Below are 22598 nucleotides of genomic sequence, written 5' to 3'. Positions count from 1 at the left end.
CATATAACAAAGGCTCGGGGATATACATCATCGTCCAGGAACACAATGAGCAGTTCCCCGTTGCGTATGTATCGGACACGAGTGCCCGTGCCACACAGTGCCCCTGCTCGTATCGTCGATTGCGCATCGATGCAGCGATACACGTGCGCCTGACCATTATATCCAACTCTGGCCTCGCAATACCGCTTTATACCGTTTATGCGTCGCATTCTGATCGACGCTACGGCGGGCCGCTGTGCGCCGCCGCAGTCGCCGATGGCGCCCTGCGCCCGTGCGCGTGCGTACGCGTGTGCGAACGCAGGCGAGGCATCACGCCCGCGCTTCTGTCTACGCGACGCAAAACGCGGACGACTAGCCGGTGTATAACACTGTACACGCTGAACCCAACTACGTTTCTCGTGGGCAATACCATATGCACGCTTTCGTATCAAGCGTTACCCAGTGTGGTCTAGAACCGCGCGCAAAACAAGGGTTTTGGGGCTCCGGCTCCGTGTGCATCAGCGCACCGCGGCGTCCGAGCGCAGCAGCACGCCGTGTGCTCCCAGGTTTGCACATGGGACACCAAACCCGGGCACAGAAGGAGGCTATAGTCCAAAGCCTTCGTGAACAGTTGCGCAAGGCGGAGGCTGTGGTTGCGTTGCCTCTTGAGGGACTGAAGCACCAGCAGCTCGAGCGGCTCAAAAGCTCGCTTCCAGCTACAGTGCACTGCAAGGTTATTAAAAACTCGTATTTCCAAAAAGCAGCAAACGGCGTCACCTGGTTACAGTCGACCTCGAAAGAGGGCGAGGATGCTCTGCTCGCAAAGCCGCTCCTGAAGCTCGCCAACTTCTGGTTCCTCGCCGAAAATCTCGATGACTTGCCGGCCGCCATTCGAGCGTACGAGGCAGTTATCGAGGAGCTCAAGCTGGAGCAAACCAACAAAATCCGAGGCGGCGTGCTTGAAGGACAATTATACGATGGCGACTCTATGGCGCGCGTGGGTAAGATTCCCACGAAGCAGGAGCTCTACCGCGACATCGCCATAGTGATGCGCATGGTACCCACGAGACTCGCCCGAGCCTTGAAGATTTTGCCAACGAACGTGGCCCGTGCCGTTCGGCTAGCCAAAGTCGACGTTGATGCGGCTGCATCGTAGCTGCATCATCGTCGACGAATGCGTGTGTCGTGGTCCAGATGATTCAAACGAACGGTGAACACAACAGGCTCATGAAGAGAACGTTGAGAAACCGCCTCATGCTTGCCATGCGCTTGCTGCACTCGATGTCTCGCCTAGGGTAGAATGCTAACATACACCAGCTGTGTTGATGATACGTCGACCAAACCGCATGTTTGGAGCGGAGTGCTTCACCCCTGGAGCGACTTTGCGGAATCCGCTTGGCTGCGAGCGCTTAGCGGCAAGCACCAGCGCATGGAACCTGCTCCCAGACAGCAGAAATGGCGACCGCTCCGTCGATACCGACCGATATCGAACGAGGAGGACCACCAGAGTGCGCCGATGATGACTGTAGCAGTAATGATGGTGTTGTCGTCGGACTCTGGTACATCGCCTCGTTTCGCAACCTGCCTCGGTAAACGATCAGACGATACTACGTTCACACACGAATTTATAACGCATCCTATGTCGTTTTCGTTTCCATAAACCCGAGTCTATCCCCAGCGCCCGAAGAGGCCTCGGCGCTTCCGCTCGGCATGTTCGCGGCGATCTGTGCTACCCGAACGGCGATCCGTTGATGGGTCAGCGGCGCTTTGGGGCGCAGCGGTTGCCGTTTCGGCTGCCGGCGACGGACGCGAGGAATCATCCGCCGCTTGCATGCTCTCCTGCGCCGGTGTCGCACGCTCCGAATGTTGAGCAGATGATGCATTCGGGGCGATGGTGCTACTCTGAGCAACGTCAGCGGCATCGGCGTCGCCGCCTCGCGGTAGCGTCGCGATCGCCGCCGACTGCGACGGGGTCTCGGATTGTGCCGCGACCTCGGGCGTCACTTGGGGTGGTTGCTCGCCAGCCGCTGCCGCTGTCGCTGGCCCGCGTCCAGCAGCATCGCTCGAGGCTGCAGCGTCGCCGTCGACGGCGGGTCGCTCCGCGGGAGGCTGCAACCCTTCGTGTCGTGTGCCGGCGCGCGCTTCGTTGTCGACCAGCTCGGTACCGGCCATTTCGAAACAGCGATAGACTTGCGCGGTCCGACATGGCAAGTACAATTGCAGGTAGTGCGGCCGTCCGTGCCAAGATTCCGCCTTGGTTTCGTAAATGATATCCCAGTGGACGCGACCCTGACCTCCTGTATCCCAACTGTCCGTATCGAGCACAATGTGATACTTGCCCGGCCACCAGACACCAATTCGGTAATCGTTGTACGATCGAGTGGGATGGAAATTGAAAACGAAGAGCAGTCGATCACCGCGCTCGAATGCAATGACGTGATCATCGCGATGGGCAAGCACAAGCCACTGGTGATTATCCGGGCGGCAAAACGGATACTTGGTGTCGATATCGTGCATGTTGATGTCGAACTGCTGCAGGAAATTGTACTTGAGAGAAGGGTTATCCGCTAGATCCCATCGGCGGCGCGCATGGTGGTACGAAAAGTTGTTACCCTCTCGAGGAAAATCAATCCACTCCGGATGTCCGAACTCGTTACCCATAAAATTGAGGTACGCCTCGCCGCCAAGGCCGTATGTGATCAGGCGAATCATTTTGTGCAGCGCAATGCCCCGGTCAATGAGCAGGCTCGGCGCCGAATCACGCGCCATATGATCGTACATTTCCTTGTCCATAAGCCAGAATGCAATGGTTTTGTCGCCAACCAGCGCTTGGTCATGCGACTCGCAGTATGCCACGGATTTCTCCTTGTATCGGCGATTCATCAACGTGAAGGCGATATTTCCCATATCCCATTCCTCATCGCTCTTTTTGAGCAGTTCGATCCACTTGTCTGGTATCGCCATGGCCAGCCTATAGTCGAAGCCTATACCGCCTTCGGAGACCGGTCGGCAGAGCGTTGGCATACCGCTTACATCCTCGGCAATAGTGAGCGCGACATCGGGGTAGAACGTATGCAGAAAATCGTTGGCTAGCATGAGGTAAACGCATGCATCCATATCGATGTGAAGGCCGAAATACTCCCGGTAATCACCGGAGAAGCTCATGCCTATCCCGTGATGCGTGTACAGCATAGAGGTTACCCCATCGAAGCGGAATCCGTCAAAATGGTATTCATCCATCCACCAGCGCAAATTGGAGAGCAAAAAGCGAAGCACCTCCCAGCTTCCATAGTCGAAACAGCGTGAATCCCACAAGCGGTGATATCCCCGCTCGCCAGCGTGGAAATACAAATTGTCTGTTCCGTCGAAATGGTTGATACCGTCCAAAATGTTCGATGATGCATGGGAATGCACCACATCCATGAGCACCTGCAGGCCCATCGCATGCGCTGTATCAATAAGCGACTTGAGGTCCTCGGGTGTCCCGCACCGGGAGCTACAGGCAAAAAAGTTCGTTACGTGGTATCCGAACGAAGCATAGTAAGCGTGCTCCATGATAGCCATAATCTGAATCGCAGTATAGCCTAGCTTTTTGACACGCGGCAGCACCACATCCCGGAATTCCGCGTAGGTACCTATTCGCGGCTCATTTGATGACATGCCCACATGGCATTCGTAGATGCGCAGCGCATCCTGACGTTTCACATGCGTCGGGTGCTGCCAGTGGTACGTCCATTCAGGTGGCGGATTCCAAAACAACGTGTCGTAGAGATAGGTGTCAGGGTTCTGGATGAGAAACTTGCTCCATGCCGGATTGCGCATGAGTTCCATCCCAGTCGGCGTGACGATCAACACCTTGAGCTTCGTGTAGTGTGGAATCGCACGAGACCCATCCTCATTATTCGGCAAAAATATGCTCCATCGACCGAACTCCTCTCGTTTCAATGGGTGGCTGCGTCGGTTCCACCCATTGAAATCTCCGGTAAGGAACACTTCAGCTGCGTTTGGGGCCCATTCGCGATACCATATCCCATCATCCGTGAGGTTGAACCCGAAAAGCCGATAGCCCTGGGTGAACTTGTCCAGTCCGCCCTCGTTTGCCTCAATGGCTTTCTTTTTGGCAAGATACTGCGCGTAACGGTATCGCAAATCGTGCTGGAAGGGCTCCAGCCAGGGATCGTCCGCTATAACTCCCGTACCATCGGTTTGGGACGCCCAGAAACGGGTGCGAGTTTCTCCGTCCTCCTTCATGTTCTCACGTGCTCGATACTTGCCTCCTCGTTGCTTCGTGAGATTTGCCTCTCGATTGCGTGTGCGAACCTCGTCTCGTGTCACACGTTTCGCTACTCGGGTTGAAAAACAAAAGCAAAGCTTCTGAGCTCGTGCGCCTTGAGCAGCGACTCGAACTTGACGCCCGTGCAGCTTTGTTAATCAAGAGTTGCGCTGGTCGTTTGCTAGAAAGCGGCGGCAGCAGCAGCAGCTCCGTCCGTGTCCGGCCACGAATCCGGTATCCTCACTTACAGTCAGAACGACGACAGCTACGCGAAGTTGCGGATCTCGAAGGCAGCGGGTCCACTCGAAGACGCGGAACGCACGGGACAGGAAGCGCTCCGCAACAGTGTCGGCCTCGAAGCTTGGTTTTGAAGCCTCCCACTTGACGCGTATGTTTACCACCGTAGGCAAATCTAGAGCTTTAGTTGAGTTCAGTGCGCTTGGTTCTCGCCCACGTCAAGAGCGTCGTCTGGTGCTGGTTCCCGGAAGCACCCGAAATACCACCAAGTTGTGAACAACCTGTGCAGCGCGGCCTGGTGTGCAACGCCGGCACGAAGTGCCGTTTCGTCCATACGCGTGCGTGCTTGCGTGCGTGCGTCCGTGCGGCGGCGCCTCCTCCGTGCTGTCGCGTCCTGCATGCACGCACGCACGCACGCATGATGTGCATGCGCTCGCCCGCGCGCCGTCTGCTTTTCTGTGGCCCTCGTGGCGCCATCCATCAAGTGCAGAGCGATCCGATGAGGCGACACCGCTTCAGCGCGTTACTCCGGAAGCATCGCACCGAGGCTGGTGTGCCTCGTTACACTGCGACTGGCGGCCTTGCACCCGTGTCGGAATGAAATGGAATACGTCCACGCAGAGACAACTGGGTAAACATGCTCAAGTTTTGGTTTCTTGCCCCTGTTACCATGATAAAGTTTTGGAGTCTATTACTGCGACTGCTCTTATTCTGTCTCTGTTACCGCCGATTTCCAATACGCTGGTCTCTCTGTTCCCTCTGGCTCTATGATCAACACTCGAGGGATGCTGATGGCACCATTCGAGTCCCGATCCCGCGGAGTCCGGCTGTGCTCAACGCGTTTCACGCGCAGGTGGTCGTTGCGATCGACGCGTCGTTATTCATGTCCATCTGGTTTGCATACAACGGCGGCATGGCTCAGGAGCAGTCACGCGTGACTACCGAGAGGCGCTTCCCGTGCGCGTCCACCACATGTCAGGCACCGAGCGCTGCGCTGCGGCGAGTAGGCGCTCGCTTCATCCCTTGGTTCCAGGATCCGAACGGGTACAGCGTGCTCGCCTGCATACGCCCCCACGCTCCCGCGACTGGTATCGCACGCTACGACCACGGACCTGCTGCGGGCGATCAGGGCAACAAGTCCCGCGTCCGCTGGGCGCGCAAGCGTACACACTATTCCATTCACTGGCGGATTTGTGGATCGCGATGCTGTCCCTGGTGGAGCACGTGCAGCAAGGAAACTCCATGACGCAAACACACAGTCGATCCGGCTGAGCTGCGTCCATGCAACGCGGTGTCGCACGCTCCACGGCATATGATCGCCGCGATGACGCGAGCCCTGGTGCACGACCCTTTTCCGTCTATAGGAAAGAGACGGGAGCTTCCCCGAGCGTATCCCGTGAGATGTACTATGTTGTTGTTTTTGTTGCTGCTGCTGCTGCTGGGTGCGGTTGCGTGCGGTTGCGTCGATGCGCACAAGCATGGACGATGCATCATTCGAGTGGAATCGAGTATTGCAGGTGCCCAGTGCAGTGAATGCTCGGCGTGTGTGCCTCTGAGCAATTCGTTCAAGCGATGACGGCGCGTACGCTTCCTCGTCAGTGGGGCAGCGCGAACTGCTGCGCCCATGTGTTGTTGCTGGGAAACCGCACGATCGAAGGCGCGAACTATGCGTGACGTGAGCGTACTGAACGCTAGAAAAGGCGAAGAGTGCCGGCTCGAACGCATGCATCGGTATACGAGTCGACTATATTACGAACCTCAATTCGTGGGCGTCGCGATGCACCTTGATCCCGGTGCCGTAACGAATACCAGCAGCCACGCGGCTAAGCGGCTGCCCGGCAACGACGATCGAGACTCCTGAAACTACTCATGAATCCTTCAACCCGGTTGATTCACTTCGAACGTCAAGACTGTACCCGCAAATTAGTTCAAAAAACAAAAGGCTTGATCATAACGAGCAGTACAGTGCTCCATTCTAATCTGACTCGGGTACAGCATCGGCAGCATGCGGAATTTTCTTTGATGGAATCGATGCCCGCTTCTCGGCTGCGGAAATGATTCATACATCCACAAGACTCGGATCAACTTCATCGATTCTGTACCATGCAGCAGGCAGTACACCATCCACGATCTCCGAAGATGCCGCGGCCTTGTATGCGCATCCATCGAAACCTGCATCCTCGTTGCAAATGCCTTGAAACTTGGGCGCTGCATATATATGTTATCAGTAAAACGAACAACGTTTCACGACCGCGGAGGATAAATATATACACACCCGCAGACACCTCCGAGCCTTTCTTGAGCGATGAGCTGCTCTCGGTTTCAGTTTATGCAGGCACGCTACGAGCCTGAGAGGTTATCCTATGAAGTTGGATCGCGTCAGCTACGCAGGTCTCTTTTTCAGCTCCGCACATTTCCTGAGATTGAGGACGAGGTATACGATACGATTCCAGAACCCAGTGCGATTATTGCCGCCGGTTGAACTCATTCCTCAAATTCGTGTCCTCCGTGCCATTCAAGTCTCGTCAAGGTCCCATCCGTCAAACACCATTTCTCGAATATATCTCCGCTTCGCCTCCTTGCGACACTTGTTCTTCTTCACTCGATGCTGGATGAGAAGAGGATTTTTCCGTTTTTTCGGCAACCTCCGGTGACTGCGTTCCAGGATCCTCGAATTTCATATCAATATCTTTCCCCTAGATTTTTGAACCGTTCAAATGAACGCACTTGTTTATGCTGTTGGGTGAGCGTCTTTCCGGAGCGAGGACGACTTTTTGCAAGATAAACCACATGTGCTCCGGTTTGTCACCGTGTGCTGAACGCTCAGCAATTCAGCCAATGGAGCGTTCATTACTATTCTCGATCGAAAACACTCCTACAAGGGGCTGAACTACGGAGATTTCGGAGGCATGAAAAGCAGCTCTACTCCCCGATAGAACTGGCAAAAGCTGGAACGCAAGAGTAACAGTGGAATGTCACGTTGCCCAATAGAAGGACGTCACCAGATGTCAGGGAAAAGTCCTCAATGAATCGACGCAGAGGGTGCCGCTGTGTGAGCCTTCTCTACGAGAGAAACCGAGGCCGCGAAAAGCATTCACTACAGCTAGAAGAGATGATTTCGTCGATCTCCTCGAGCTTGATCGGAAACGTAACGGGTGCCCTGCTCCGCGTATACCCGTATAAGCTCCGCTCGTTTCATCCGAAGCAAGTCTCATCGACTGGGAAACAAACAGAGTTGGCGGTGATTCATACCGAGAGCGACGTTCCAGGAGCGGTGTCGTTGCGATATCGGTGGAAGATGGCCATTCGCCGACTAAAATATTTTTTTGAGACTGTATCCCAGTGTTTTCTGGATCACTGGAACGAGCTGTTCAGAAACAGAAGCGCCCTTTGCGGCTACAATAGTCGTTTTTGCTTTCCATAAAGTGATCCACGGATCGATTTCTTCAATTGATTGCACGCATTCTTCGAGAGCATCTGTTTTTGGCCTTGAGCGTAAATACTTCTTCCTTTCAGTGCCCGTCAACCATCCGAATCCTGTTGTATGACAGCACTGAAGGAGGAATGCAATCTTCCTTTCACTGTTCGGTACAGAATCGATCATACAGGCAATTCTTCTACAATCTATGGTTATACTGCGTCGTGATGCCTACCGCCTACTATACCCCACAATGGGGATGAACCAATTTGAGTTGAAAGACTGGAACACGCTGCAGAACGTCATCGAGGGCCGGTTGCGTTGCTCAACGCGTCGCCGCCAAGCAACCAAGCGAGCAGCGCGGCTGTATCCAAACTGTCCGTACGTTGTCGTATTCGACCTTTGGTAATGACGTCAACGACTGGGGTGTTGATCTGCAGGGTAGCCGCCGTGAACAGGTTCATGTCCACCCTTCTAGAAGTGGAATAGACAACGTTCAAAGATAGCAACAGCAGTAGCAGCAGTAGTAGTAGTGCGCCTCCAGAACGAACGGGACCACCTTGCGCCGAAAAGTATGCCTATAATTAAGGCGCGCGCTCATGAGTGGTTCGAAACGTGGAAGCAACGCTTATGAAGAAGCTCACGCAGACCTTGAGAGAAGAGAGCAACTCTGGAAAGTGCTTGCTCGCGGCTCATCTGCTCTGCTTCTCACGTCGCCGAGGGACAGTAGGCTGGTGTTGCGGTTGCGGCTGGAGCGTTCTCTGGACTCAGAGCCCCTTCGACGCGCTGTTGAACGTATCTTCGAACCGTTCGCCGTACGAAGAGAACGAGTGAACGATTTCGCTGAGTACCAGCCGAATCTGCTGACGCCAATGGCGGTCTCCGATCACGGTGCCGAACGAGTTCCTTTTCTCACTATCGAAATCAAACCGAAGAGGTGCGGTAGCTTTGAGCGTCTCTCCTATCGCGCCTGCGATCTCTTTGCAAATGATCTGGACCTCTGCCGCAGCGCGCTGCGCTCACTTCTCGAAGGCCCGCAACAGCTGCGAAAACTCCTCCGCCTGCACTGGTTGCACGGAGAGCAATGCCTCTCTGAAGCGATGCAGCGCTTTCGAGCCGGATCGAGTCTAGTGGACTGGATGGCGCGCGTTATCCAGACATCGCCCGCGCTTGCCAGAGTGCATCGCGTTCAGCAACTTCACTCGTGTGACCATGCGCTTGTGAAGCGTTTATTCGAGCTTGAAAGAAGACGGTTGCTTTCAACGCCGTTTGGTAGACGCCTACGCAGTGGAGCGAGTCGTGATGAGCGCCTAAGCTGGTTCGTGGGCAAGACTCTTGACAGACGAGCAGCGATCTGGCTTGTCCAGAATCAGTCGATCATCTGGTCGCATATCGAACTGAGCGCTGCATCGGAGCCCGGGTCTGATCAGTTTTACGCACTGTACAACTTGGCGTGCATTGCGAACGACTGTTCCATTCTCATCCGAATTGACGAGCAAGGCTTTGTGATCGATCATACGATCGTTGATTTGGACTGCAAACCGTTCGTGCTAGAGCGGATCACACGGAGGGCTAGCGTCTACGGCCGCGGTCTTTGTCCCCATGAGGCTGGGTAATCGCATCTCGAGAGGCGGCTCTATCGCGATGCCTTTGTCGTAAGACCTTCTCCTCGCTGACCGAGAAGCCGAACAGAATCGAGCACCTTACGCATGCCTTCATTCCGAAGGCCTGAATCTTGGAGAGATAGAGAGCCACAGTGCAAAGGAGTCACGGAGTTCCTCCCAGACATTTCCGTAAAGAGTTCCAATTCATACTTGATCCTTGGGTCGCTGTTTACCTGCTCCATGTACAATACCTAGACCGATCTCTACCCCAGACAATTCTGCACCAATGGCAGTCCGTACTTGATCATTGTATTCGCATTTACACGCTCTATGCGCTGGACCTCGTGACAATGCCAACATGCCCAGTCAGAATGCATCACGCGAATCCATAGATTGCGGCTGGATTGCCAGCTACAGCCGCAGCAGCGCAGATCACCCACATCGAGATAAAGGAACTTGGATATAGGTGCGACGATGAACGCTTTCCCGACTGCTGATATCCATCACATAATCGGGGATCCCTGGACATTCTAAACGGCTTCTGTCAGACAAACACGTTCAGCGAAACGAACAACGTTTCACGGCCATGGAGGGTAAAAGCGCATCCACCCGCAGACGCCTCTCTGCCTATTTTGACCCGTGACCTGCTATCAGTTTCAATTTCTGCATGCACACTTCGACCCCAGAAGGATGCTCCCAGGAAGCTGGCTCGCTTCAGCGTCTCGGATCTCGTCTTCAGCACCACATTTCGTCTGGTCTGGATGGCGGCGTTAAAGTCTTGGGTCACGAGCTCCATGCATTCATTGCCTCTGGTGGAACTCACGATTGCAAGGGTTCCTGAACTGCGTGCCCTCTGTGCCACTACACTCTCGTCATCGTCCCGTCGACGCAACATCTTTTCTCTTCTATCTACCTTCTTCTTTTTACTACGTCACATGCTCTCCTTCGTCCGGCAGCAGGCGAGATGCGGGTTTTTTCTCGTTTTTTGCTGTCGAATCCGGCGACATCGGGCCTCCAGAATCCTCGACTTGCATGTCTATACCTTTTCTTTTTCACATTCGAAAACGAACGCGCTTTGAACGCGTCTGCTATAAACCGCGAAGAAGCACTTGAATACACTCACTTGAGGGTTGAAATACAATTGAATTGAAAGCCTATGCTTTGCAATCACTTCAACGTCGATCCAACTTGTAAGTTAGAGCGGCACGCTAACGGTCAGGATCGCGTTCCCCTTCAACGGCGAGATGCGCGTCGTATCTCACGCCTACCAGAAATGCAGGTGCGCATCTCGACCGCACTATATAGAACAAAGACCACAAACTAAGAACTTACTAGTAACGATATAACAAGTTCGTTCGACCCGCATGGTAAACGTTAGAAAATGGGAAACGCTTCCCCTATTTTCGAAAGTTTACCTTCAAGGGGTGCGGTCCCGTGAGCCGGACGAGCCTGCCACGCCAGTGCTTCACGTTCCCATTTGGTAGCGGGTGCTGTAGTGCGATCTGAGCAGCCTGTCCGTAACGCAGCCGATTCTGAGACTTGCAGCGGGTATGCTGCGTCTAGGCGCCGCCCTGATCGTGGTAGCCTTCTAGGATATCGCTTTGCACTGCCGCAGGCTCCCAGCATGATCATGAATCCCGACCCCGTGTGAGGGGAATCCCACCTCGAGTCGACGCCCTCAGCGGTACGGCAAAGCCGTACAGTCTCCGTCATGCATCCGCACCAGCGGCATACGCGCTATCACGGATGCAGCAAGGCAGGCACTCGGCGAAGGATAGAACCCATAAGGTAATCAGTATATCCGAGAAGCAGCATGGATGATGGAACTTGGAATTCGGGCGAGGATCGATGGCCTCGGATCACCGTTTCGCCAAACACCGTGTAGGCGCATCCGGAGCGTGGGGTGCGCGACCGTAGCCGCTGCTGTGGAAAAGAAGCGGCTGCGCTGCGCGCAAGATGAACGGACACAATTTCGAATTTTTCTGAATATATCTGTACAATTCTGGTATTGAATGGACACGTTGCGAGTGATGCGTTCTTTTCCACCAGTACGCGATCGATCTGTAGTTTTTGTTCCCGGTGTGCGCTGCTCACCGTATACGTCATCATGCCAGACCAAGTGGAAACCGCAAGTTCGAGTGGAAAGAGCTCGGAAGCGGCTTCACATCGGCGTGTGACAAGCTGGCTCACCTCTTCGATTCGTCGCAGTGCAACTACAGTGGCTTCGCAGGCCATGTCATTTCATTGGCACCGTTCGCACGGCGAGCCGTCAGCGAAGGTCGTTGCGGATGCCCCGCCTCCGGAGCGGCAGAGGTTATTCCGCATCGTCGGTACGCCGATGCACTTCCAGCTGCCCACCGGCTACAAGCAAGCGTTGGCAGAACTACTGTATGCTGCAGCGTTGATGCGAACAACGCAGTCCTCGGAGCGACACGACGGTATCGTCACAGAGCAGGACGTCTCATGGTTTCTTCGAAGCCGTTACCGAATAAAAGCGTTCGCACTGGAAAAGCAGCATCAAGAAGAGGAAAATCTGTTACGGTTTGCGGACACAGAGGCGCTGTTTGAACTGGTAAAACGTTGCCAGCTCCTCGAGTCTGAACGCAGTTTCGAAGCCTGGCGCGATCAAGCTGCCGCTACAACACCGCCAAATCACGACTCAACCCTGATTCTAGACACAACCGTGGTTACGCAGCGTGCACAATCCCCAGTTGCGAGTAGCAGGATTGAGGACGAAGAGGCGGCTCCTCAGACGAACAAGGGCGACGCGTGCGCTGGTGAGCGCACTGGCCACCCGGAACCGGAGACCATGCCACCCACGAACCCCGAGCTCGACTTGGCAGAGATTGCCGCGGAACTATTCGGGCCCGAACTATGGCGATGCTCTCTGTGGCATTCACGAATGCAAGCAGCCGCCTCCGGAATGCGTAACCGTGTCTCTATCGAGCACACCTTTGATATCAACGACGATCTCGAAGTGCCTGATGTCGCTATCCGACTGGCGTTCGAGGCACTCGCGGGCGGCGACGAGGATGCCGTCCTCACACCAGAGCGGCTTCGCGCCTACATGTACCGTGTTGGAGAGAAAAGCCTCATACCACTCGTGGGCCTGCTTTTTGCAGAGATCGGCTCGGACAAGTGCGACTTGGATACATTTCGTTCTCTGCTTGTGGCAGACTATTTTGAGCTGGCGAGCATTCACGGCGGCCGAGGCGGAGCCGACGGTTTCTACGTCACTGAGAGCGATGGTGTCGGAACTGCGACGTACTTTGATGATTGCGACGCAGCCTTTGAAGCTTTCACCGGGGTGGAACTCGAACGCGATATCCCCATATCAGAACTGGCTATCATCCGCGAAGTGGCCGAAAGCGGAGGCTCGGTTGCGCTGGTACCCGGCGAAGAGACGCTGCTCACCATGACAGACTTTCATAGCGGGTGTCACGATGCGGAAACTGCGGAGCCGACACCCGAAGCATCGACCCTGACTCCAGAGCCGAGCTCGACAGTCTCAAGCGGCGCGTCGACACCCCAGCACCGGAAAAGCGACAACGACGAGCATCGACTGCGCAGCCGTGGCAAGAGCTTCGCGCAGACGACCTCGAAGCAGCTCCGGAAGCAAGCCCAGCGAGTCGTGGATGTGGGTATGCGCATGGTTCGTGACTCTCAGAAGGTCCTCGACATGGTGCTGGACGATGCGCGCTCCCTGAGCTACACCATGCTCGTCTTTCTTTTCTTTATTCTAACAGTTGTAACGTACGGGATTGCGCTGTTGTACGTGGTCGACCTGGCGTGGAAATGTAGCTCAACGGTCTGTGTCATGGCACGAGTCGGTTATTCGTGGATCATGACGCTGTTGCTCAGTGTGATCGTGGGCCTCATCATTCTGGTACCGCTGAACATGGTGAACTGCCGCCTGTCGACGCCCATGTCCGCGCTAATCTCCGCTTGGGTAACGATAGTTTCTACGTTTGTGCCTTTTTTCGTCACCTGGTTCCTGGTGCGCATCAACTGGGGCAGTTCCGAGTTTTCGCGGCTGCGTACGGACCTGCGTTCGGGACCCTATTCGGCGCTGATGATTGTTACCACAATATTCGGGGGCATCTGTCTATTCTATCAGGCATATCTGGCTATGGTCCAATCGGCGTTGTTTCGGACCCGAATTCCATGGTTTCGCTCGAGTTCGAGGTGGATCCGGAGGCCTCGTTTCCAGCGGGTATCCGAGCAACTTCTCCCCTGGGGACGACGCAAGACGCTCATGCTCATGCGTGAAGCGATCAGCTTGCATGAGAAGATGCGTCGGGCTGAAGATCTCGGTGATCTATCCGTTTTTGTCGAGTTAGGTCAACCGCGTGAAAACTTTTTGCAATATGCGAAGCGCAAGTTTCTCTACGCATGCGAGTCGAACCGTTTAATTTGGACCGGTCGCTTACTGGAAAAGGAGGGTATAGTGGTTCCTGCTCGCATCCAGATTGCTCAAATTCTTCAGGTCATTCTGAGTTGCGCTTCGTTTGCCGGTCTCATTTGGTTTGCGACTTTCATTGTGAATGTCGGCTGGGTGGTACGCGGCACACGCATCTCACCGACACCCTGGGTCGTCTATGTGTCGTTCTCGGTTGGTGCGGTTGCTGGCCTCGTGGTGACGCTGGCGGAGAGCTTCATGATGCCGGGGAATTACCGCAAGCTGAACCATGCGTATCGGTCCGGTCGTTACTCCCTGGTCGACCGCGAATTCATGGTCAACAAAAACAAGTTGCATCGAGTGAGCTTCGTGGTGGGCATGTCGGCGTGGTGCACGCTCTGGGGTTTCGCGCTCACGGCCATTGTGATCGGGGGCTCGCTCTTCCTGCTCACCTGGAGTCGCTCGCGCGTCATTGCACTCGGTATTGCGCTTACCTGGCTCGCGACGGGTGTCATTTCGATCACGAAGAACACCCTGGGCTACTGGATGTTGAACCGAATGGTAGCGACACAATTATACCGCCGGCGAGTATTTGCGTTTATCCTCACGGATATTGGCGAGTCGGCCTGGATCCTCGCCAGCGGTATCTGGTGGGTTATCGGACGCGTCGTCATCTACTTGCTCCTCTTTGCCTTGTACATCGGGCGGATCGACTCGAATCCATGGCGTAAGAAACTGTCCGTACTTGACGGATTCACTGCGGCGTTCACCACGGTAGCACTCGCCTACGATGCCCACCATCATCCGTTTGTGAATCGACTCTGCACATTGCTGCTGTTGCGAGCATGTGCTTGGCGTCAGCGGGATTCAAATCACGAGCGAACCAAGGCGTCTGCGAAAATGGTGACGCCGAACAGAACTGGAAATGGAGTCGCTTCCGGAGCCGTTGCTGAGGACGCTGCGTCTGGTGGTATACCGTATACCTCGCCCGGTACGAGAGCAGCGCATCCGCCGATGGCTCCCATATGGCGACTGTTGCTCGTGCTTGCGCTCATGCCCGACATGGTATGGTATCGCGCAAGGACCCGAATACACAGTGCTATGGAGAGGCGCCAGGTCCAACAGGCCGAGCAAAAAGCATCCCCGGCCTGAAGTCGAGCCTGGAGCGCAGACCCGGTCGCGCTGGCAGGCACTTTCCGTCGATCACCGCGGTATGACGCGCTTGTCTGAGTTCAGAGCTCTGCATCCACAGCGCTGACGAAGCGATGAAAAGATTTGCAAGCGTCCTCGCGAGCATCGATGAAGGTGTTCGAACTGGGCGCTTTTGCAGATGCACCTCGCTGCAACATGGAACGACACCTGCTGTTCCATGCAGGTACAGGAGAGGGCCTTATCAGGGACGTCGGGGATGAGTGCCATTTGCCGTCACAATGGAGGCACTGGACCGAAAACGAGTGTTTTCATGGTCTGTTATCGTATGGGGAACGTCCCCCGGACAGGATCGTATGTTTTGTAAAGAACCTGAGGAAGCCCCGCTGAAACGTGTTGTAGAGCGCGCGCTCCAGTCGACTAGTGCGTACGCTGCGGCAGTGCCGGACAGACTCGATGTTGTGTATGCGCCGCGGACGTGGACGTATACCGACAGACCCTGACAGACGCATCTCGGATACCGACACAGAGCGTAGAACTTGGCTCCTGCTGGTCACTTTCGAAGTATTGAAACGTCGAGACCGAATGCCGGTTGAGCGGCAGTCTGCCCGCGGCTGTCACATCGAACAGAGCCATTGTACGTAGAGACGTTCTCGAGTCGCATATTCCCCTGGTACAGCGAAAGCGTACCCGTTCTTCATGACGACCCGTGTACAGGCACGAAGTCCGCGCCCGGATATCGTTGACCATGGGCTGCTCTGGTGTGGCGAGAGCGCTTTGCAGGCATAGCAGCCAGCGAGCTATTGACTCGGACCTGTCGTCTAACGGGTCCCGCGCTTCGTGCTCGCTTCAGCGGAAGCGTCAGGGTTGCATGTTTCCTATCGATAGGTGCTCGGGCAGCGTCCTCATAAACTCGAAGCGGTATTTTTGTGTCATACACGTCCACAGTAACCGGATGGTCGAAGAGAGTCTGCCGAGATCCGAGCGAGCCTCTCTGGAAACCATGCTATGAAAGTATCGTGACATCCAGGTGTCCACGGAAGAGACAAGGTCGACCGACCCCACGAACGTGGAGTTTTCGCGTATGGATCGCAGCCTGTTGACATGTATTGGTTCTGGTCGATATATTCCTTGACCAACGCCCTAACTGGACTTGTTTCATCGCATCTTCGGTAGAGGCAAGGTTGAAGTCCTCCATCAACGAACAATATTTGCGTACTTATCGTAGACTGGTGAGATTCATTGATCTTGGTCCATTGTCCATGGGGCCACGACTGGGAAATGGGGGCAACGCTACCCTAACCGTCTGGGCTGGCACACCGCACGGTGCTCAGCTCGCACCAGGTTTGGGTCCAAACTTGCACGTTGCCCGAAAATGTCTTCAGTGGAAGCAGATAATTCCCTTGAAGCTGAGGCTGGAGCGAATCTAGGAACATTGGGTCAGCAGGAACCCAACCGCGTCTCTGACGAGAGCGCGGAGCTGCGTCTCGGGCACTTGCGGGACACCCTGCTCCGGCTGCAAGCCAAAATAGATACACTCGCTGGTCGAGACGCCAAAACAGCGTCCCTGGTTTTGAACAGAGTAGAAACTGTCCTTGGTAAAGGAAGCGTTGCTGCCCAGCGCCTCGTATTACTGGCTGCTGCATATGGACTAGAACGCTGCCTCTTCCGACGTTGCCCTGCAGCGTACTACACGTGGACGCTGGAACAGCGGCGCCAGTTCTTGGAGCCCGCACCCACTGTCTACCACCTGTGCAAGTCATTGATCTTGGAAAATACTCGGGCGAACGTTGATGACGAGGCAAGTGGCCCGGGAGCGGCTCCCCGATATGTTTGCGTCATTCTGCCGTACCCGGCTCGACTGCACACTGAAAAAGTAACGCAGGCAGTTCGCTGCTCCTCAGAGCTCTGCCAGCTTTGCCCTGCACCTCGAAGCCAGGTGCACTATCAAGTAGCACCAGCAGAGCAATGCCAGCGAATCACCGGTTATGGCTATAATGCGGTGACGCCACTGGGCATGCGCACACCGATGCCGATACTCGTAGCCTCAGTACTCGAGAAATGGCTCAAGTGCTGTCGAGATGATTGCTTTTGGCTCGGTGGAGGTGCAACAGACCTCAAGCTGAATGTGTCCTTGAGCGACTTTGTCCGAGTTTTCTCTCGTGTGCATCGTTTACCGGTTTTGATCCGAGACATAACCTACTGAGTGCTCTGGTACGTGTCGTCATGAGGCCTATTCGAAGCGGTGCCGACGCTTCCACTCCGAGAACGGCATTTGCCAGCACCAGGCCTCGTTTCAGATCTAGAAGCGGCACGGTGTTGCAATGACGCTCACACACACACACATATCATGTCGATCGATGCCACGACTTTCACGCGAACGATTTGATGCGGGGATGCTCCCTGCTTGCTGGGTGGCAAACTCGCCGAACCAAAGGTTGATGACGATCCCGCAAATGCTTTACTGCGTTGTTTGCAAGTACCAGTGCGATGCTGCCGTTCCTAGGGCACATGTTCATTGCACATCATCAACCCGAATGCCCTGCTGCCCGGTTTCCAGGGAGTGCATGTCTTTCGTGCTGCTATGGCCTCTCTCTTGAACAGCTTGCATCTTTCGAAGCGCTCTTGAAAGCGGCCGATATTGCCGGCGGCATGCGGGAGCGTTTCGTCATCACCACAGCCACGGAACTGCCGTCGACGAAACGATAGCGCTGCTCCGCCATCCGTCATTCGTATTCTCAGGGAAAAAGCACGCAACGCTCTTCTTCCATGGCACATACTTCCCGCAAAACATCCATCGAATCTGTTTTGATGCTCGCAATCGACTGTCTTTCTTTGCGGTCCTAGCGCGTGCATATCATTGGGTTGGAGGTTTCGCATGGTCGGCAATACGAGCGCTGGTGACAGAGCTATGCATCCATAAGCGTTCCGAGATAAGCGCACTTGTGCTCGCCGCAACCATATCTGGCAAGTTACTCGGTTGCACGAAGCCTTCTGGCAACTTTCTGAGTTGCAGCACGGGAAGCGCGCCACAAACAAGCATACGTACACACATCCAGGGACATGGCTCAGAATTTGAACAGGACTCGCGGGTCGCGCTCTAAAGCCTCGTACACGCTGTATACCTGAGCACCGGTCTCACAGAACGCAACAATCGTTAGTGAGCGGTACTTGCCTCGATCTCTCACCTTGGTGATTCGTACGCGGTCGTCTCGGCTGGTGGTGTTGCGAACGTCGAGGTTTTCTGCGCGCTGCAGCGCACCGGCAACGAGTCCCACGACGTCATCGGTAAAGTCGCCCTGCCGCAGGCCAACAACTTTGAACTCAAATTCTGTGGGAAACTGCACAAGTTCTTCAATAATTCGCCGTTTTCCGTCGGAGTTGAAAGCTCCGGGGTTGGGAAACCCCCGCAGAAGCATCCTCAGTCCCGAGGAACAATGCAGTGGTCGAACGCGCGCCCGGTGCCCTGAACTCCTCAGGCTACTGGTCGCTCTGGCAACGTATAACCGTCCTGTGCCACAAGCAGAAGCACCGGACTTGACAAGCGGGCTGCGAAATAAGTCAGATCGAGCAGCAGTCACAGGAATGTATGCCGGTGGTTCAAACATATGGTTTCAGAGGAGGTGACGCTTCACCAGAATGACAAGTTGTGTATTCGGCGAATGGCGGCCTTGTGGCGGGCAATGGTCCCGTTTCTCGATGCGGCTGCGTTCGAGACGCTGAACTTTTGACGCTTGCACTGTTCGAGTGTATGCATGTGTGTTCAAGAGTCAAGAAAGTGACAATTGAGCTTGGCGTGCTCCATTGGAAACGACAGTGACCTGGTCTAGGTTGCCGGGTAACGCGACGTTCTTGGCGCTGCACGTGCAGCTGCTGACGCTCGAGCGTACAGCCTGGTAGCGTTCAGGCTCCAGCGTGTCGCAGAGTTCCACTTCCAGAACGGAACGCATTAGGAGCGAGCGTGTTTCCCATCATGCGTGTGTTACGCACTGTTCATGAGGTGCGAGCGCTTCGAAATGACCTCCAACGAAACCGCAACAGTGCACCACGCGTTGCAGTTGTGATGACCATGGGTGCGCTCCACGAGGGACACGAGTCCCTGATCAACGCTGCCAAATCATCGGGTACTTTTACGTTTGTCACGATTTTCGTGAATCCTCTACAGTTTGCCGCTGGTGAAGATCTGGACCGGTACCCGCGCACAGAGCAGGCGGACCTTGCCCGTTGCGAAAAGCTAGGGGTGGACGCAGTCTTCGCTCCGCTGCACAGTGCGGAACTCTACCCCCGGGGGTCTGCAGAACAAACAGTGATCGACGTCCCTGCGGGGCGGCCTAGTCAACATCCGCGTAGTGAGGCCGCTTTTCGACCGACGTTCTTTCTGGGCGTTGCCACCGTTGTTTGTAAACTGCTACATATCGTGCAACCGGACGACGCATGGTTCGGGGCCAAGGACGCCCAGCAGTGCTGTGTCGTGCGACAAATGGTGCAGGATTTGAATATGACGGTTTCCATTAGGATCGGACCGACTTGCCGAGAACCCAGCGGGCTCGCTATGAGCAGTCGAAACAAGTACCTAACGGATGCGGAACAGGCCACAGCAGCGGTCGTGTATCGAGCACTGAGCGCGGGTCAGGCCCTGTGGACGGAGTATCGAAAGCGGCGTTTGCAGCAGCGGCAACCGCTAACCTATGGAGCTCTTTGGGAGGCAGCTACGGCCGCTTTAGATGTGCTGAAGGCAGAGTCAGCGGTTTGTGTCCAGTACATTGGCCTCTCCGATGCAGAGGAATGGCGGGATCTCGGTGGAGGCTATCCGTTGGAGCCACAGCCACCGGATCTGCAGGCAGATACTTTGTTACCGCAAACGCTTCTGGTAGCCATTCTATCAACAGCCGTTATCGTCGGCTCAGCGCGTTTGATTGACAACATAGCGCTCTCTATTTATGAGGAGAATGCGCCGGTCACGGGTACGGCATCGTCGGAGGCGCTTGCCTCTGGTATGCATCCTTCGACAGTTACCAAAGTGCCGCGATCATAACAGGTGTCGTTGATGACGAAAGTGCGCCAATGCTGCTGGATTCGCAGCTGCTCGTTCAGTGCTACCCTGAACGACCTCGCTGGTCATTCGCTCGCTGCAATCGATGACGACGACGATGATGATCGATTCAAAAAGAAGCATTCATTCATTCATTGGTTCGTCAGAGGAGATGAATCAGCAAGCATGCACGGGGAAATGCGTAAACGATGCTCGACGTCACACTGCAAGTACTGGTGCAGCGCTTACCGCGACCTGTTTGCAATTCAGAGATCCCGCGTACACATGTGCATAACTTGAACGGACGGATTGAAAGTGCCGGATCCTGTTCACCTGGAAAAGAACTCGGTATGGACGCCATGTTGCTGAACACGGACGCAGCCTGGGTGACGCATCGTCTGATGAAGCCCAGGCATGTTGCCTGCACAACATTGAGGCGTCTCGCCTTGCCAGTCGTCATCGAGGTCATCGAGCGATCCGTGGCGTCTTTGTTTAGGATTTTTTGGTCGTTCGTGCCACCGTCTCCGTCGATGAAAGCATCGATTTGGGGCATTGATACATACATCGCCCTCGCATTGCCCCGGAATGACCGAGGAAATCATGTGTTCGATACCTGCATGTTTCTCGAAGCTTGGAGCAAAGGGCATGTGGTTTCGGGATACGCATACGTATTCGTAAGCGCACCGTTGCGATCATCGACTGCAGACATTCGTGGCGAACAGCCCCGAAGTGCGCAAACGGTGGCCATTCAGGCGACTCGGCTACCGCTGATTCCTTGAGACGCTCATGGGAGCAGAACAACCGCACGTCCATTCCACAAGCGTGCTTCACTCGTCGTCGCACCTTCACATCAAGGCAGTGGAGCAGAGCCATTCATGAGCCCCGGTGACGGCAGCTTCCAGCTGTTGCATGCAAGATGTCTCTGTGCTCACAGACAGGTGCGGATGTGCGTGTCTCGCAAACGCATGAAAGAAGCAGACGCATCGCGTCCAGTGCTTCAAGTCCAGTGTCGAAGCATGTACCATTGGCTATCTGTTTGTCTGGTGAGCGCCCGTCCCTCGTTGTGTATCGGACTTCAGTGCTAGGGCATCGCCACGCCGGCGACTTTGCACGCGGCTCGCGCTCTGAAGGGGGCTCTAGTGCGCGTGTGCAAGGTTTTCGTCCACGATACGTACACGGCGCCCTGTGGATCACGCGGAGAAGCGGTCCGCGAACGCGCGAGACTTGGCAGCTGCAGCGGCTGCTGCGGCAATCACGGCCTTGCGGAATCCGTTCTCCTCCAATGCACATGAGCCAGCGATTGTGGTGCCACCCGGTGACTCGACACGGTTACGCAGTTCTCCAAAGTGAGCATCTGAATCCCGAAGAGCCATCTGGGCGGCACCACAAAGCGTCTGCGCCACAAAACTGCGTGCGATGTGGCGTGGTAGACCTTCTCTCACCGCCGCATCCGTCAGCGCTTCCATGAAGATAAACGCAAATGCAGGTGAGCTTCCAGCGGCAGCCACCGTGGCGTCCATGAGAGACTCCTCGAGCTCGGCAACCAGGCCCAGGCGCCCGAGCAACTGCAGCGCCCATGAAACATCCTCGTCCGTTGCAGTCGTTCCCCGTGATACGGCCATAGCACCTAGGCCGTGCCGAACCAACACGTTTGGCATGCAGCGGAGTACCCGGCACCGGCACTGTTCCACGGCTTCAACGCGCAGTGGTCGCTCCAGAGCCGAAACCGGGACCCCAGCTGCTACCGAAATCAGACGCTTACCGTTCAGACTCTCGCCGGCTTCGGCTACCATACGTTCCAGAACTGCCTGACACTGAGCAGGCTTTACACAGAGAAAAAGTGCCGTCGACTGGGCACAGAGCGTTGCAAGGTCGGTCATCGCGGTGCAACCGGTCTCAATTGAGAAGCGTTCCAGCTTCTGAGCATCCCTACCGCTACACAGGATGTGCTGTGGGCTAAGTGCTTGCACTTCAATGAGTCCTTTGATGATGGACGACCCCATGTTCCCAGTGCCGCCAATGAACCCCAGTTTCTCGGTAGGTGCAGCAGTATTCGTCGTCCTCGATTCAGAACTCGTGCACCGTAGACTCCAACGATACCAACGAGTTGATCGAGCGCTATACCTCACACCAGCACCGTGCAAAAATTTTGGCTGCTTCTCGTGCACTAAGTGAATCCTGAAAGGCGGTTTCCCGGCAGCAACAAAGGCCCCCTGCATATGCATACCTCTTAGTAGACTCGACAAGTCGATGCGTAGCCTTGCGTTTCGCAGCGGCGCCGTCGAGTCGCTCGGCAGCCGCGGCCGCTTGGCTGGACGCACCGTTGCCAACAGGTCGTATTGCTGCTAAGTTAGAGCATTCGCACATCCGTGGAATTCGTGTTGTAGAGCCATTGCGTTTTAACAGCTTGAATATCGTCAGTTTTGATACGCACGATGCTTTCGCGAATCCAGACGTGGAAAACGCCTCATACTGGTGCGCGTGCATCAAGATGAAGCCAAGTCGAA

At 55.3% G+C, this 22598-nt stretch overlaps 9 protein-coding genes and 1 non-coding gene across 10 annotated transcripts; 6 read left to right on the top strand and 4 right to left on the bottom strand.

Moving 5' to 3' along the window:
• Nucleotides 1–412: 412 nt before the first annotated feature.
• Nucleotides 413–1135, top strand: CYME_CMH286C (chloroplast ribosomal protein L10; the record flags this gene model as incomplete). The annotated part of the gene is made up of 1 exon (XM_005536045.1): nt 413–1135. The coding sequence occupies one exon, from the start codon at nt 413–415 to the stop codon at nt 1133–1135; it is 723 nt and encodes a 240-aa protein (XP_005536102.1).
• A 512-nt stretch (nt 1136–1647) lies between these two features.
• CYME_CMH144C (1,4-alpha-Glucan branching enzyme) lies at nt 1648–4230 on the bottom strand (the record flags this gene model as incomplete). Its single annotated transcript, XM_005536044.1, has 1 exon — nt 1648–4230. The coding sequence occupies one exon, from the start codon at nt 4228–4230 to the stop codon at nt 1648–1650; it is 2583 nt and encodes an 860-aa protein (XP_005536101.1).
• Nucleotides 4231–5126: 896 nt separating this feature from the next.
• Nucleotides 5127–5735, top strand: CYME_CMH143C (hypothetical protein; the record flags this gene model as incomplete). The annotated part of the gene is made up of 1 exon (XM_005536043.1): nt 5127–5735. One exon carries the CDS (start codon nt 5127–5129, stop codon nt 5733–5735), a length of 609 nt encoding a protein of 202 aa, XP_005536100.1.
• A 2771-nt stretch (nt 5736–8506) lies between these two features.
• On the top strand, nt 8507–9523 carry CYME_CMH142C (hypothetical protein; the record flags this gene model as incomplete). Its single annotated transcript, XM_005536042.1, has 1 exon — nt 8507–9523. One exon carries the CDS (start codon nt 8507–8509, stop codon nt 9521–9523), a length of 1017 nt encoding a protein of 338 aa, XP_005536099.1.
• A 206-nt stretch (nt 9524–9729) lies between these two features.
• CYME_CMH141T lies at nt 9730–11385 on the bottom strand. Its single transcript, XR_002461305.1, has one exon. It is a non-coding gene; the product is annotated as a hypothetical transcript (transcript).
• A 233-nt stretch (nt 11386–11618) lies between these two features.
• CYME_CMH140C (hypothetical protein) lies at nt 11619–15062 on the top strand (the record flags this gene model as incomplete). The annotated part of the gene is made up of 1 exon (XM_005536041.1): nt 11619–15062. One exon carries the CDS (start codon nt 11619–11621, stop codon nt 15060–15062), a length of 3444 nt encoding a protein of 1147 aa, XP_005536098.1.
• Nucleotides 15063–16434: 1372 nt separating this feature from the next.
• On the top strand, nt 16435–17265 carry CYME_CMH285C (hypothetical protein; the record flags this gene model as incomplete). The annotated part of the gene is made up of 1 exon (XM_005536040.1): nt 16435–17265. The coding sequence occupies one exon, from the start codon at nt 16435–16437 to the stop codon at nt 17263–17265; it is 831 nt and encodes a 276-aa protein (XP_005536097.1).
• Nucleotides 17266–18127: 862 nt separating this feature from the next.
• Nucleotides 18128–18667, bottom strand: CYME_CMH139C (hypothetical protein; the record flags this gene model as incomplete). Its single annotated transcript, XM_005536039.1, has 1 exon — nt 18128–18667. The coding sequence occupies one exon, from the start codon at nt 18665–18667 to the stop codon at nt 18128–18130; it is 540 nt and encodes a 179-aa protein (XP_005536096.1).
• A 365-nt stretch (nt 18668–19032) lies between these two features.
• Nucleotides 19033–20094, top strand: CYME_CMH138C (pantoate--beta-alanine ligase; the record flags this gene model as incomplete). Its single annotated transcript, XM_005536038.1, has 1 exon — nt 19033–20094. One exon carries the CDS (start codon nt 19033–19035, stop codon nt 20092–20094), a length of 1062 nt encoding a protein of 353 aa, XP_005536095.1.
• Nucleotides 20095–21281: 1187 nt separating this feature from the next.
• On the bottom strand, nt 21282–22316 carry CYME_CMH137C (similar to pyrroline-5-carboxylate reductase; the record flags this gene model as incomplete). Its single annotated transcript, XM_005536037.1, has 1 exon — nt 21282–22316. One exon carries the CDS (start codon nt 22314–22316, stop codon nt 21282–21284), a length of 1035 nt encoding a protein of 344 aa, XP_005536094.1.
• Between the last annotated feature and the right edge of the window lie 282 nt (nt 22317–22598).

The sequence above is a fragment of the Cyanidioschyzon merolae genome, chromosome 8, assembly GCF_000091205.1.
Source record: "Cyanidioschyzon merolae strain 10D DNA, chromosome 8, complete genome".
Classification (NCBI taxonomy): domain Eukaryota; phylum Rhodophyta; class Bangiophyceae; order Cyanidiales; family Cyanidiaceae; genus Cyanidioschyzon; species Cyanidioschyzon merolae.
The sequence above is the reverse complement of the archived record's forward strand: the minus strand, read 5'-3'. Positions and strand labels throughout refer to the sequence as shown.